At 42.1% G+C, this 14,652-nt stretch overlaps 1 protein-coding gene across 2 annotated transcripts; it reads left to right on the forward strand.

The window, feature by feature from the left end:
• Positions 1-1,968: 1,968 nt before the first annotated feature.
• Positions 1,969-8,364, forward strand: CTLA4 (cytotoxic T-lymphocyte associated protein 4). 2 transcript variants are annotated; one of them, XM_049887934.1, is made up of 4 exons: positions 1,969-2,202; positions 4,959-5,306; positions 5,772-5,881; positions 7,178-8,364. In XM_049887934.1, exons 1-4 carry the CDS (start codon positions 2,097-2,099, stop codon positions 7,280-7,282), a joined length of 669 nt encoding a protein of 222 aa, XP_049743891.1. In that variant the 5' UTR covers positions 1,969-2,096; the 3' UTR covers positions 7,283-8,364. The 2 variants fall into 2 exon arrangements, with proteins under 2 accessions (XP_049743891.1, XP_049743892.1); XM_049887935.1 differs by lacking the exon at positions 5,772-5,881.
• Positions 8,365-14,652: the final 6,288 nt, after the last annotated feature.

Raw genomic sequence — 14,652 nt, forward strand, 5'->3', positions numbered from 1 at the left:
CACTACTAAGAGCACTAGCTTCCACTTACTGCAAATCCCCACACTAGCCTGTCTCTCGCCATGAGCATTTCATGCCCTTTCCAACCCGTGTGCCTTGGTGCACGCTGTTCTTTCTGTCTGCATACTCGCCTCTTGCCCTTGTCCTCAATAATCACTTCAATTTTTCCTTCCTATCAGAAGCCCTTTCTGACTCCCGCAGGTAGAATCAACGGTTTCTGCCCTTCTGCAGCTTGTGTGTACTTCAATTCCAGCGTTTATTCCACTCTATGGTGATCACAGGTTTAGCTACCTGTTCCTCCCATTGCTGTCAGTTCCTTTTAAGGGCAGGAACACACCTTTTTTGTTTTTGTATCTCCAGTGCCGGTATAAAAACTGACTCTTAGTAAGGGCCCATTCAGTTGTTATTGCTTGTTGGCATTTGAGCTGGAGTTTCAAGACTTATATAGGGTGCTATGGAAGTGCAGAGAAGGGGCAGGTCAGGGGAGGCTTCCTGAAGGAGATAACAACTAAGTCCCAGAGAAGACAAGGAGGGTTAAATAAGATAAAAAAAAAAAAAAAAAAAAGGGGAGGGGGAGAGAAAAAAGGCATTCTTGGCAGAGGGAATAGCTTGGGTAAAGGCTAAGAGACCTGAAAGAGGCATGTTGGAGAAATGACCAAATGGAGGCATGTGAGGAAAGGCTGGAACATAGGAAAAAAGGGAGGCATTAGGCCCATATTCTGCACAGCTTCCTCTGCCATGCTGAGGTGCATGGACAGTGGGAAACATGGAAGAATGAAGTAGGCAATCACCAAATTCAATGTTATAACTGTGTGTATGCATGTCAGTCTTCTAGAAGCCCCCCAAGACATTAACCATGCTTTTGTCTTGTCATCATTAAGTCTATAGGACATACACTTCCTGGCATAGAGTAGGTTCTTAATAAATGTTTCATTAACCATTGAAATGTATGATGCACAGCTTTATTTTCTTACTGTTATCTTTCCTCAGTTTAAAGGGGTACCTCAACATCTCGCATTCTGTTACTAGGTGAATTTTTGTCCTGGTCACAACTTTCATAAATTTAAGAATTTCAGGCATATGTAACCTTAGCTTTGGGATCTACTGCTTGAAAAATTCCCATTTTACAAACCAATTTATCTTCTTATGGAAGTTTTTAATCTGCTGGATCATTTTGTGGTTGACTGTCTTTGGACCAGAGCCCTGATGGTGCAGTGGTTAAGAGATTGGCTGCTGACCAAAAGGTCGGCAGTTTGAATCTGCCAACCACTAGCTGAAAACCCTTTGGGGAAGTTCTACTCTGTACTGTAGGGTCGTTTTGAGTTGGAATTGACTTGATGGCAATGGGTGGGCTTTTGGACCTTCTCCAAATCTGTTCTGTCCTTGTTGAGGTAAGGCTTTTAAGAACATCTGAATTCTTTCCTGATCTGCAAAACCAGGGACAGATCAGTTTATTTTTTGTGCCTTGAGCATTTTCTCTCAACAAAATATAAAACAGAACAAGGAGGAATAAACTATCTGTACAGCATGCTGAAGGACCCTTAAAAGGATGTGCCATACAGATAGAATGCAGAGCTTTATTAATGATGCCCAGGGATTAATTCTGTCATTAACTCAAGGGCTCAGGGAGCCGGCAGCTTAACTGTTTTAGGAATGCCAATGAAGCAAATTGGGTGGTAAAACGTGCTTAGACGATTGGATAAAATTGAGATTTAGTGGGGATCCCTGCACTCCAGGAAACTCTCCAAGTCTCCACTTAGTTATCCAGATCCTCAAAGTGGACAAGAAGCTTCAGTTTCAAATTGAATGCATTTTCCATCCATGGATTGGCTTGTTTTGTTCAGTTTTATTTTGAGTGTTTGAGGTTAACTTTTCGACGTAACAGCCAAACCCACGACTTCCTTTCTCGTAAAACCAAAACAAAAAAGGCTTTCTATTCAGATGCCTTCTGTGTGTGCACATGTGTAGTACATACCTGGGATCAAAGCCGCCTATATAAAGTCCTCGATTCTGTGTGGGTTCAAACACATTCAAAGCTTCAGGATCCCGAAAGGTTTCGCTCTGCTTCCTGAAGCCCTGAGCCTGCTCCCATAAAGCCATGGCTTACATTGTATTCCGCAGGTGTGGGGCTCAGCTGCACCAGCCCAGGACCTGGCCCTGCACTGCAATGCTTTCTCTTCTCTTCATTCCCATCTGCTCCAAAGGTGAGTGAGGATTTTGGAACACGAAGGTGGAGGAGGTGTTTCTCCCATCTGGGTTTCATTTCTTTCGACAGTCAAGGGCAGTGATTTACAGCAAAGCCAGAAGCTAAAGGTAAAACTTCCATCTCCCGGCTTGGATGGCTCTGGAAGCAGGGAACAGCCAGCAGCAGCAAATAAGCAGAGATACAGCTCATAGCAGAGAGTGCCAGGTGTATAGTATGTGCTTAATGAATACATGGGAGTTGGTTTGGGAGACACTGGCAATCTTTAAGGTATTTCCTCCCAATCTTCTGTGAAGTTGAAAGTAAATATCTTAAAGTAAAAGGATTTTGGAGGGAAAAGATATCCACAGTCCTGAATGCATTTGAGCTGGGTATCAGGGAGAAGCCAAGATTTCCCTTTTTAAAAAAGATATTCACTTAATAAAACCATGTAAGTGTTTCTTTCCTATCCAATTCAAGGTTTAAGATCGTCTAATTCAGTTTTACAAACTAACTATCCAACTTGTTTAAAACTTAAGCAAATCATCTTGAACTGAGTAAAGAGAAGTAAAGAAGGGATATCCTGGGGAAGAGCTCCTCTTTGCTTGATTCAAAGTTTTAAGGTTCTATTAATCAAGTCTATAAACTAGTTAACCAATTACTTTATGAATGAAAGAAATTTGAAATTGCAAAGTAACAAAAGAAAAAAAGAGAAGACAGAAAGACAAAAAGAAAGAACGAAAGAAGAAAGAAAGCCAACCATCAGTCTCTTTGGCAGAAAATAACTTCGTTGCTTGACTTACATGTGAACTTCAGATGCAGAATCCTCAGTTTTCAGATTAAATAAACCTCTTTAGCGATGGACATCAGGTTTGTTACATGCCTAAAAACAATAAGCATTCCCGTTGAATCTCAACTTTCTCTCTCTCTAGACCTTCTTGGTTAAGAAGTCAGGTGGTTTATGTGAAGTAGGTGTTCTAAAGATACTTGATAATTTAACTTTTACCGCATAAGAAAGATCCATACATGTTTCCTGATTTTACATGTTTGAACATGTAAAGATTAAATACTCTTAGAAGTAATTAAATTTCCTTTTTAGGAAACTGATCTCAACTTGTAACTAGGATTCTTCCATAGTGGATACTGGGAAATTGAGGGTAATCAGATTTGACGGTGATAATTGGGAGCTTAACTGGGAGGAGGGCAGGAAACTTGGTCTTACTTAAGCCTAGAGTCAATACAATAAAAATTATCGAATGCCCATTTGGAAAGGATGTGACTATTGCTCCACGAGGCAGAAGATGGGAGAGGTATGATTAGCACACACAAAAAAACTACAATACAGGGCAGAATTTCATTTAGTCCTGCAACAGACCTACAACAGTGCAAAGGATGTGCAGAAGGCAGCGAAAATGATTCCACCAAGTAATCAAGCTTCAAGGAGAAGGTGGCATTGGAACCACTCTTTAAGGGATAGGTAAGACTCTGATAGGAAAAGATGAGCGTTGGGGAAGAAGATGTTTGTCTCACCAAACTGAGCTGCTGAATTACCCATGGCTGTGGCTGCTGCCACATTGTTCTCTTCTCTGAGGACAGATGTAGTCAAGTACAGGTGCTAGGGGGAAGGTACTGGTGACTTTAGTATAGGGTGATTTATAGGCAGGAAGGGGTATCCTGGAAACTAAGACTGGATTTGGTAGGCTGGAATTGGATCATGGAGGACCTTGAATGGTATTTATTTTGTTTTTGCAAGCAATGGTAAGTAAGACATAAAACTGTTTGAGCAGACAAATTATAGCATTCAGTCCAAGTTTTGGGGTGATGATTGGTTGCCGCTTGATTGACTGAAGAGGGGCCAGGTTAGTTACAGGAAGACCAGTTTGAAGATGATTTGATATAAAGCCACCATTTTTTTAAATGATATGAGTCTCTTTGTATGGAGAGCTGTCTCCCTTATCCTGTAGAAGCCAGAGGAAAAAGAATAAAGGAATACGAGGGTGTTTGAGTGAAGCAGAGAAGGAGGGCGGAAGAGGTAATGGTGGTGGCAGGGGAAGCCCACAGAAGTTAACAGCAGGGTTGCCTCAACCTGGAGAGGAAACGACCCGGTGCCCTCCGCTCTGTGGCTTCCTTCATCTAACAGCATCCCCATTCTATGACAGTAATGCTAGAGAAGGGGTGACCAGCACAGTGAGCCATGGCTCAGCTGTTACTCATGGGTGATAGAGGTACAGGACCCGTTGAAGAAATACGCAGAGGTACAGGAAGTATGCTTTGAGGGTTAAGGCAAGATTCTGTACTTCAACATCCAGAACTCCCCCTGAAAATGCTCTATTATATTTTTACAATACCAGAGTGGAAGACACTTTGATATGAATCCCCACTCACTACACAGGAGAACAAGGAAGGCCAGAGGAGAGGTGTGACTTTCCTAAATCATATGTTTCATGGCAGAGCCAGGTCTTCCATTTGTCACATCAGTATCCTTCCTGCCACAACCATCTGCCTTCAAGAAATTATTTCCCAATAAGGAAACACTTTTTTCCAGAGTTTCTGGAAGACAACTAATAGAACGCCTTGGGGAGAAGAGATGGAGAGGGCGGGTGGAGAGGGGATGTGATAAGGAAGGGTGATGGAGTTGTTGAAGAGGGAGAGAAGGGCTGGGAGGTGAAGATGGAGGATACCCATCAAAGATAAACCTTCCCTGGCTCGAGGTTTTGCCTGGGCTGGGCCATGGATGACAGTGAGTTCATGGAATTCCCTTTGGCTTTTCTCTGTTAGCGCTGGACGTGTCCCAGCCTGCAGTGGTGCTGGCCAGCAACCGGGGTGTCGCCAGCTTTGTGTGTGAGTATGAATCCTTACACAAAGTCAAAGAGGTCCGGGTGACAGTGCTGCGGCAGGCCAACAGCCAGATGACTGAAGTCTGTGCCTCCACGTTTGAGGTGGAGAATGAGCTGACCTTCCTAGATGATCCCACCTGCACTGGCACCTCCAGTGGAAACAAAGTGAACCTCACCATCCAAGGGCTGACGGCTATAGACATGGGGCTCTACATCTGCAAGGTGGAGCTCATGTACCCACCACCCTACTACGTGGGCATGGGCAACGGAACCCAGATTTTTGTCATTGGTGAGCAAAGCCATTTTACTAGGCTGACACCTTTCACATTACTGTCTCCTTTGGATGAGAACAGTTTTGCTCCTTAATTTTAGGTGGTTCATTGTTTAGTTCCATGGAGAGTCTCTTGGTCTCTTTAAGGGTGCACTGTCGTTCCACATAGTAGTGTTACTTATTATGGATGGTGACCTAAACAGAATTCTGAACATAAAATAAGATGGGTTGAGCAAAGTGTTTTTTCTACTGGCAAGTTGGGGCATTCCCTCCGGAATGTTAACCATCATGAAGTTTAACCTTGTGTCTTTGATATGACATTCCTGGGAAGTGGCCTCAGATTTACCTGTGGGCTAGCAATACTATTTAGGGGTGGACATCAAGGTCTGGGAGCTCCAATTTCTTCCTTTTTTCACCAGTAGGGGAGGAGGGCCTTAACATTTAAAGACTATCTCACAGAAACTGTGCTGTTTTCTGTTGCAGATCCAGAACCATGTCCGGATTCTGAATTCCTCCTCTGGATTCTTGCAGCAGTCAGTTCAGGATTGTTTTTTTACAGCTTCCTCATCACAGCTGTTTCTTTGAGCAAAATGGTAAGTGTGATGCTGGCAACCCACCATGTTTGGTGGGGATACTTTTAGTGATATCAACTGACCAAATGATGGTACTGAGTTTAGTTTTCTTCAAATGAAGCAATATATGCCAAAGAGGAAGGACATGGCAGAGAATACACTAGACCCCTTGGCATTGGCCTTTGAGGTTTCAGGATGACTAATATTTTAGATGAGTGTGTTTGACATTGAATGTTTGTGTGCTTCTGAACAGGGTTTCAGTTTGAGTAACTGTTTGAACAACATGGGGCAGCTGTTTTCCTCTATATCTTCATGACAAATGTGCTTCAGTTAGTAACCCTGAAACATAAATTAGGTTGGACAAAATGCTAATAGAAATGATCACCTGGATGGATTTTATTTTCCCCTTAATGTTCCTTCATTTTATCTGGAAGACATCTCTTAGTGCCTCCCTGCTTGTGCCTTCCTTATCCAAACTGTCACCTGTCATGAACACAGCATCTGACCAGGGCTCCCTATTACCCAGTCTGCTTACCTGGGATATCTTGCCCAATTTTCCAGCCCTGTTTGTTAGATTTTTTTTTACTACATCTGTTGATGGTGAAAGAGGCAGAGGTATGGAATCGTGCTTCCTGTCAAGATTTCTTTCTGACTGTCCCTCTCCGCTCCCTCTACCTAAAGCCGCCTTTGCCAACACGAGGACTCTCTAGCTTGATCTCTCTTTTTCAATCTCTCTCTTTCTGTCTTGCTCTCAACTTACATGCAAAGACATAATCTGTTCCAAGATCATCTCCTCAGCTTGACAGCGACATTTACTTGCTCTAGGTTCTTTCTACTTTATTTACTGCAAACTGCCACACAGACTAGTAGACTAGACCTCAATTTACTGAGGTAGTAAAAACTGGGGACTAATATAGACGGAGAAAAAATAATAAAAGGAATATGAAGAGTGGAGCTGAGAAACACAGTTCTCAAACAGGGTAAAGTGTGTTATTACCTTATCATGCTCATTCTGTCACAAACTCCAGTCAATTATCATAGACATTTTGTGTTATTTCTGAAGATTTCTCCAAGTCTCTGTCTCCTATCTTCCAGTCAGGGAAAACAATTGCTATTTTACATCAATAGCACAGTTATTTACCCAAAATGAATTTTAATAGCTGAATCAAGAAAATATCCTGGGGCTTATAATCCTGTATGTTGTGAACATTCATTTTTGAGCAGGCAGGGACCCAATCGGTATTGAGTTTCTATTATGGTTAGAAGTGGCTTCTGTATTCTTCAATAATAATTACTGTTTCTTTTTGTGTTTGGCAGCTAAAGAAAAGAAGCCTTCTTACTACCGGGGTCTATGTGAAAATGCCCCCAACAGAGCCAGAATGTGAAAAGCAATTTCAGCCTTATTTTATTCCCATCAATTGAGAGATCATTATGAAGAAGAAAGACCATTTTCCAATATCTAAGAACTGGGGCAATTCTAAATTTTGATATCCAGCTATTTTTGTTTGTTTGTATATTTTGGGGGAAATCCTTCTCTCTTTAACATAAAGCTGGATGTGCGACCCAAATTAAGTATACTACAATTTAAAGCAAAAGAACCAGAAAACAGAGCTGGGACTTTTCTGTCCCATCAGATCCAATTTTAGTAAAAGCATCACTTGAGAGCAATATGGGGACGCAGCATTACAATGTGGATCAAGTAATTAAGTTAGGGGATGGTCAAGGCCAAAGAAAGGAAAGGAGGTCGTGAAGAAGAGGAATATATTGTACACACCTTGCATTTACATATAAGAAGTTTATAACTGAAACGATCTTTTCCAGTTATATTTGTATACTGTACTATTTTTCTTAACAAATGTATAATGACATGAAGACTTTGAAAATACTCATATGGCTATATTTTAGCCAGTGATAGCAAAGGTTGTATTGTACCAATATGTATTCTTTTATTTGATAGTATTGTGCATGGGGCCACATGTACTTTTGTGTATTTGCCGATGATTTGAATATAAACACTATATGGCAGTGTCTTCCCATCATGGGTTCCAAGGAGGTTTGGTGGAGGGGCTCAGGACACTAATATGCAGGCATAACAAGGTCACTTGCTGAGTGGCTCAGAAACTGGGTGAGGCCGTAGTGGTGCTCCAGATTCTTGCAGACCGGTTGGACTGAATTGGTGTGGTCACGAAGGTGCTTTGGGCTTTTATGTCAGCTCCTTTCAGTGGCTTGCAAGGAAGCTGAAGCTGGTGGTATCTGAGCTAACTTGACAGAAGAGCATGGAGGAAATGGTTTACTCCAGGAGTTTTGAAGACGTGAGCTTCAAGGAAGTTCCAGGGAGCCCCAATTCCTTACCATGGTTAATAGCACTGACAAAAGAAAGCAGCAGGTGGCAGAATGGGGTGCAAGAATGTTTCTGAAAACTAACACTGTTGGTGTTTTTTAACTCACTATTTTCCATGAAAATGCAACAACATGTATAATATTTTTAATTAAATAAAAGTCTGTGGTGGTCGTTCTATGGTGTTGTCTTTATCTTCCTTTTATTTGAGGATTGTATTTGCATTTGTTTTTGATTCATTCTTTCGGCACTTGACAGAGTCTCCAATATCAGAAATACTGGGAACAAAGTGGAAGAACACAAAAGGGCAAACAATGCTTCACGAGTCACCTGTCTACCAGTCCATTATCTGCAAACTATTCTTGGAAGGAATCCATCTTGTCTTTCCTTCCCTTTGATTCCTTCACAACTACTGTGGGATATAAAGTGGGTTAGCACAGACATAGCAATCCTTTATAAACACACAGCATGCTCTTTAGCACAGTTTCTTCACCTCTGCTTTCTTACCCATGGATTTCTCAGCTCAGTTCTCGGCACTGATTACAGTTGTCACAGCAACTCCAGTGTTGTCAGCCATGCTCCTTTCAGCCATTTTGTTCTGCCTTTGAGACAAATGGAACTTTCTCTTGCGGCTTCCACATGGACTTTTTGCAAATGTGTGGAAAACACACCTATGGCCCTATGTTGTTATTAGTTGGCAGACTTGGGCCTGGCCCACTGAACCCTCTGTGATTCTTGGGTAACCAATGTGTAGCCTCAGCCTCCTTGGTTTCCCCTCAAGGTTTCTTAGTTTGACTTCCACATCCTGTTATTGTCTTCTGCAACGAGGGACCACCAGTAGCGGAATTAACTGGATCACTTATTTAAAATGCTGATTCTAGGTGCTCAGCCCTAGATGTGCTGATTTAGAATCTTTAGGTGGTAGGGCCAGGAGTTTGCACTTCCATCAAGCTCCCCAGTGCTTCTTACGTCCATCAAGTTTGAGAACTGCTGCTTAGGCAGAGCTCCTGAGGTATTTTTCTCTCCCTCTCTATCCCAGTCTCTCTCTCTTTTTTCCCCCAACAAGTGCTCACCAACAGATGAGAGAGTGCATAGTAAGTATTCCATAAAGGTTTATTAAATAAAATGAATAGATTTTTCAAAATACGGTAATAGGTATTACCTAGAATGGGCTCCTACTATGTGGCAGACTATGCCTCTTGCTTCCTTGGTCTTGGGTTGGAAGCCATGAAGAAACACACAGAAGGAGCCCCAATGGATAGTGTGGTACTAGTTTTACTGCTCCAAATGTCTTTAGAGAGATTACTCTATTCCATAACTGATGGCAGATTTAAATTACAGGACCTTAATCAAGGAACTTTCCAGGTAACTTTCAGACACCATTCAACAATGGACTTGATATAAGCTTAATATCTCCTCTAGGAGTCCCTGGGTGATGTAAATGTTTGATTAGCTCTACCAATAACTGAAAGGTTGGAGGTTGGAGTCCACTTAGAATTGCCTTGGTACAAAGCCTTGGTGATTTACTTCTGAAAAATCAGCCATAGAAAATTCTATGGAGCACAATTCTGTATTGACACACATGGAATTGCTATGAGTTGGAATCAACTCGACAATCACTGTACTGGTAAATATTTCCCCTGCTATTATTTGAATTTCTACTATTAGTAATTGAGTTAAATATTGCCCTCTTCACTCAATAATCTTTAAAAAATAAAATACGCCTCAGCTCTAAAAATTTATCAGATCACTTTTGCCTATGGCAGAAGAAATGGGCAAGAAATGTGCACCTGGCTTTCTGCTGAAAAGGGAGAAAGCAAATACAACGGGGGCCTCTGAGTGCCAAATGGAAGCCTCTTCTAATTCCTTAGTTTGTTTGTGAGGGCAGACCCTTTGCCTGCAATACTCAGAGAGGTGCATTGCCCCTAAATCAGAGGACGAATAATCTCATGGATCACCATTTCCATCTTTGTGATCAGGTTCCTGGGGAAGCCCAAAAGTTCCAGTGATCTAAATGGAGCTTGGCCACCATGGAGGCGGAACCTGGGCATGTAACCTTCCTCCCTGGGGCTACTCATTCCAGGCAGGAGAGGGGATGGCAAGGGGGAGCAGGATAGAGATTACGGAGGCTGCCTGGGCCATGTGTTCTTCCAGCAGCCTCCAGCACATACCTCTGCTCATCTCCTTTCCCCTAGTATGGTGCCCTGGTTTCTACTATTTTCCATGTTCCTATCTCTTACCTCCAAATATCTTTATTCCTTATTTTCACATCCATTAAGATGCATCTCAAATTCTGCCTCCTCTGTCAGATTCTCTGACACTCCCAGCCCACATGAACTTCTTCCCTTCTGTCTTAGAGCTATACTTGGTTTCATCTCTAACAGTTTCAAATAAGTATGTCTTTTCTCCCTAGTTTGACTGGAAATTTCTCCAAGACTGCAGTTATCACTGCTTTAGGCATATAGATGCCTAAATAAATGTATCAAAGAGTTGAGGAGCTAGTCCATTGGTACTGTGGCTGTTTTCTTAGAGGTGGCTTCAGCTTAATCTCTTTCCCCTCTGATCAGCAAAACTGTGTGGAGGTCAAGCTACCACTTGGATCGAATCTTTCAGACTCTGAAAGGTGACTTCTAGCTGCCTGCTCTGCCCTGCGTATTCTGCTCATATCTCAATCCAGCCTTAATTCCAATCTTTCTTGGGAGGTAACGTCTCAATTTGCGTTGTCTTTTGCATTTTAATTTTTTGTACTATGATTGTTGTCGAAACTGTCTATATTTTTATACCTTTTCCATATTCAGAACTGACATACATTGATTTACTTGGAACCAAACTTGCAAAATATTGATGTCAGTGCGCTATTAATTGGAGCAATTGAGAATTTATAAATTTGCATTACTGTTTTGGGAGTTCTCAAAGCAAAAGAGAAAATGTCTTCCTTCAGAAACTGTTCCTCTTGCCTGACTTCTTTGCACTTAGTTAGAGCCATGTGCCTTCATATCTCAGGCTCCTTAGAGGTCTAATTTTGTTTTATACATTTTTATAACTTTTTTTTTCCTCATCTCAGTTCAATTCTCCCTGTTTAGTCCAGAAAGATGACATACCCTATTGATGCAGAGTGAAGAAAGATTCTTTCCTTCTTTTCATGTTTCTTTGGCTATAGGCTGGGATAGAGGTTAGTAGATAGGCTTGGTAGGTTTAGGTAAATTAAAAATAACGAAAATACAGGATGCCCTGATTTGATCTGCCAACCCTACGACAGTGAAGTTTGTAACTCTACTGCGGTGCAAACATAAAGGTGCTGGACCTCATCCTCAGAAGTTTCTGTGCAAGAACAACCTGCGACTACAGCTGTTGTTCCAATTCTGACGTAATTGCTTGTTCCCATTCCTGGGCACATATGGTATTGATGCTCAGTGTTTCTGGGGCCAAGCGCTCCAGTAAAGGAGGCAGCTAGTTATCTTCTAAGCTATTTGTCTTAGAAGTCAAGCCCCTTCGGTCTGTATTGCGAGGAGTCTGACACTTGACCCTTCTTGGAAACCTTTGCTTTTATAGATATACTCTGTTTTGGTTGTTCTTACATTTATTGTGCACAACAATTATCTGGAGCATTTGGAAACAATGCAGATTGAGGGGCCACAGACCCAGAGCTTCTCATCTGCAAGATATGAGACAGGGCTTGGGAATTCTGATTCTGATTCAGTGGGTCCTTTTGCAAGCCCTGGTCTAACTCAGGGTCTTACCATCATAGACGATGAAGGCTAGAGAAGGCACCTTGAAAATTATCTTCACGATTTAGAAGAAAATGAGGCTCAGAGGCATTAGGAAACTTGTCCAAGGTCAGAGAGCAGGATTTAAACCAGGAAGAAAAGCAGGTTTTCCAGGTGTCACCTCAGGGCTCTGCAGTAGGTGACACTGTGAACCTTTCTGCCGTGGGTCTCCTTTACAAGGCTGCTCCTGCAGCTTCCCTGCAACCACTCTAGGCTACCCCAGAAAACTTGCTTTCATCCTCACCTCCATCCTAGCTGTCCCTGTAAAGCCTCGGTGTGATCGTTATCATCATTTATGGTCTGATGTTGGTGCCATCTTTTCTCTCTCCCTTAACGTTCTAAAAAACCCTTCTAAGGCACTAGCAAAAGAGTCTCGGTTGACCCATCCTGTCATTAACAGCCTGCATAAGAATGCCACAGGGAAAAAGCACAGAACAAAACACTGATGAGAGCTGGTTGGCAGAGTCTGCAATATGTTGAGAAAACTGCTAAATTCTGATGGAAGTCATGCAACAGCCCAGGGAAACGAAACATGCTCTTTTTTTAATCACATACAATCAGGTTACCATAGCAATCAACAGAGTTTTAAAAACACGATACTAGTTACACAAAGTGATATTATTTATTAAAACAAAAAGAAGACGCTCTCCCTGGAAGGAATTGTAGGAAATACATTTCAGGAGCTGATTTCAATTTTAGAAGGCAACAAAAATGGTTTCTCATGTACAACACATTTCTGAAGGACATTTCCTTTTCTTCTTGCTTCATCTTGACAGCATTTTAGTTCCTGCTACTTTCACCCGACTGTTGGCTTATTTTTTTCAACTTGTTGAAAATGAGTTTTTCTTTCCTTCTTTGCAGTTAAGTAGCAACTCAAACATAGTCTCTAGTCTCCTTTCAGGGTCCTTTAGCCCTTGGCATTTCAAAGTTGCATGTGACTACAGCTGGACTTTGAGGGCAGGAAGTTTGCTTTTTTTTTAATTAGTACTAGCATCCTATTGTATACCTTTTCTATTGAGGAAACTGTTATGCTGGATACAGTTTGTAAGCTCCTTATTCTGAACGAAGAGGGAAAGGAAACCGACTTGTGGAGCCTCAGGCACCGCATGGGCGTGTACATTAGCTAGAGCAATTCTCACAACATCCGCACAAACAGGTACTATCATCATTCCCATTTTACAGATGAGGAAACAGGTTCAGTTGCCCAAATCACACAGGTAATAAGTGGCAGAGTCAGGCTTAGCACTGATGCTTAATTCCAAAGCCCAAGTTCTCTTCAAATGACCATTTCTGAATTCAGGGGGCTACATGCAGAAGGAAAAGAGCAAACTGGGAAGTGAAAGGAGATTTGAGTGCTACAGAAATAACGCATGTGTCATAGTAGTTACAAATGCATGCAGGGATAAGCACATATAAGCCTCTCTTTTGGACAAATCCCTTTGAAGCTTCTCTGAGTCCCAGCAGCTGGGAGTTGTTACCACAGGGAGAGGAAAACAGGAAGTTGAAGAAATTTAAAAATGGGTCACTGGTTTCAATCCACAGTTTTAGCAGTAGCTGTTTTCCCATCCAATGGCCCCCAAATCAGCACAGCAACACTGCTGGCTGGCACACCTTTCTGGCCCTTGGGTATTACAGCTTCTTGCACTGATAGCAGGACTCAGAGATGGGAGAAATGGAAATCTTTTGTATAGCCAGTGGGAAGCTTTGATTCTCATCTAACCTGTAGCATTGTCCCTGCAAACCCAGGGTTATTCCCTATTTAAAACAGGTTGGGGGTAATGTAACAGCTTATAGAAGCAATGGGAGTCACCTTGCCTATATATCTCGGCAGAGGGGTATTTTATAAAGGGATAATCATTAGCCTGAAGAGGAAGGTGAGGTGAGTGGTGAAGAGAAGAGAGAAGCTCTGAGCTGAGGTTGAGGGATGCTGGGAAATAGAAATGAATCCTTTGAAAGAGAGAGAAAGAAAAAAGAAATAGAGAAAAAAAGCAAAAGATAGAGGTCTGAAGATACCTCCAAATGGTAAATAAGGTAGATTGGTCTATGAACAAAATTCCTAGAGCAGGGTCCAATGCTATAGGCCATATGAAGACTGAGAGAAGCCTGAGTCAGAACCAGGGGAATAGTTGGTTAAAATGGTGGTAGAGGTAGTTATAAAGAGGTAGTTTCTGCTGGAAGTTGAAATGTGAGGATATCCAGGACAAAAACAGAAAAAGACTGGAATGGGCATTAAAGACAATGGTTCCTTCTGGCCTGGTGATGGTGGAAGCAGGTCTGTGTGTGTGGGCGGGGTGGGTGGGTAGGCACTGCACAGGTATGCAAGCGTAGTAGAGTGGCGGGAGGGAAGAGTCTGGTGATTATGCAGAACAGTGTCAGGAAGCATCACAAAGGAACTGTGAGTGCTGTAAGCCTGTGTACAGCTGAGTAGCTCGAACTATACTTGTGCCAATTTGAGTGTTTATAGTGTTTGTGATCTGTGCCTGAGAAAAGAAGATTCAAGGATGGCATGATATCTCTAGTCTTAGGTTGTGTTCTCTAGAGAAGTAAAATCAGTAAAGCATATAAACATGTATATAGAAAGAGTTATGTCAAGGAAATGGCTTCTCCTGATTCACGTAGCTACAGGGGCTGGTGAACTCAAGGTCATCAGGTCGGAGAGTAGGGCTGTTTCTCACAGGCTATGAAGA

This window comes from Elephas maximus, chromosome 6, assembly GCF_024166365.1.
Source record: "Elephas maximus indicus isolate mEleMax1 chromosome 6, mEleMax1 primary haplotype, whole genome shotgun sequence".
Classification (NCBI taxonomy): Eukaryota; Metazoa; Chordata; class Mammalia; order Proboscidea; family Elephantidae; genus Elephas; species Elephas maximus.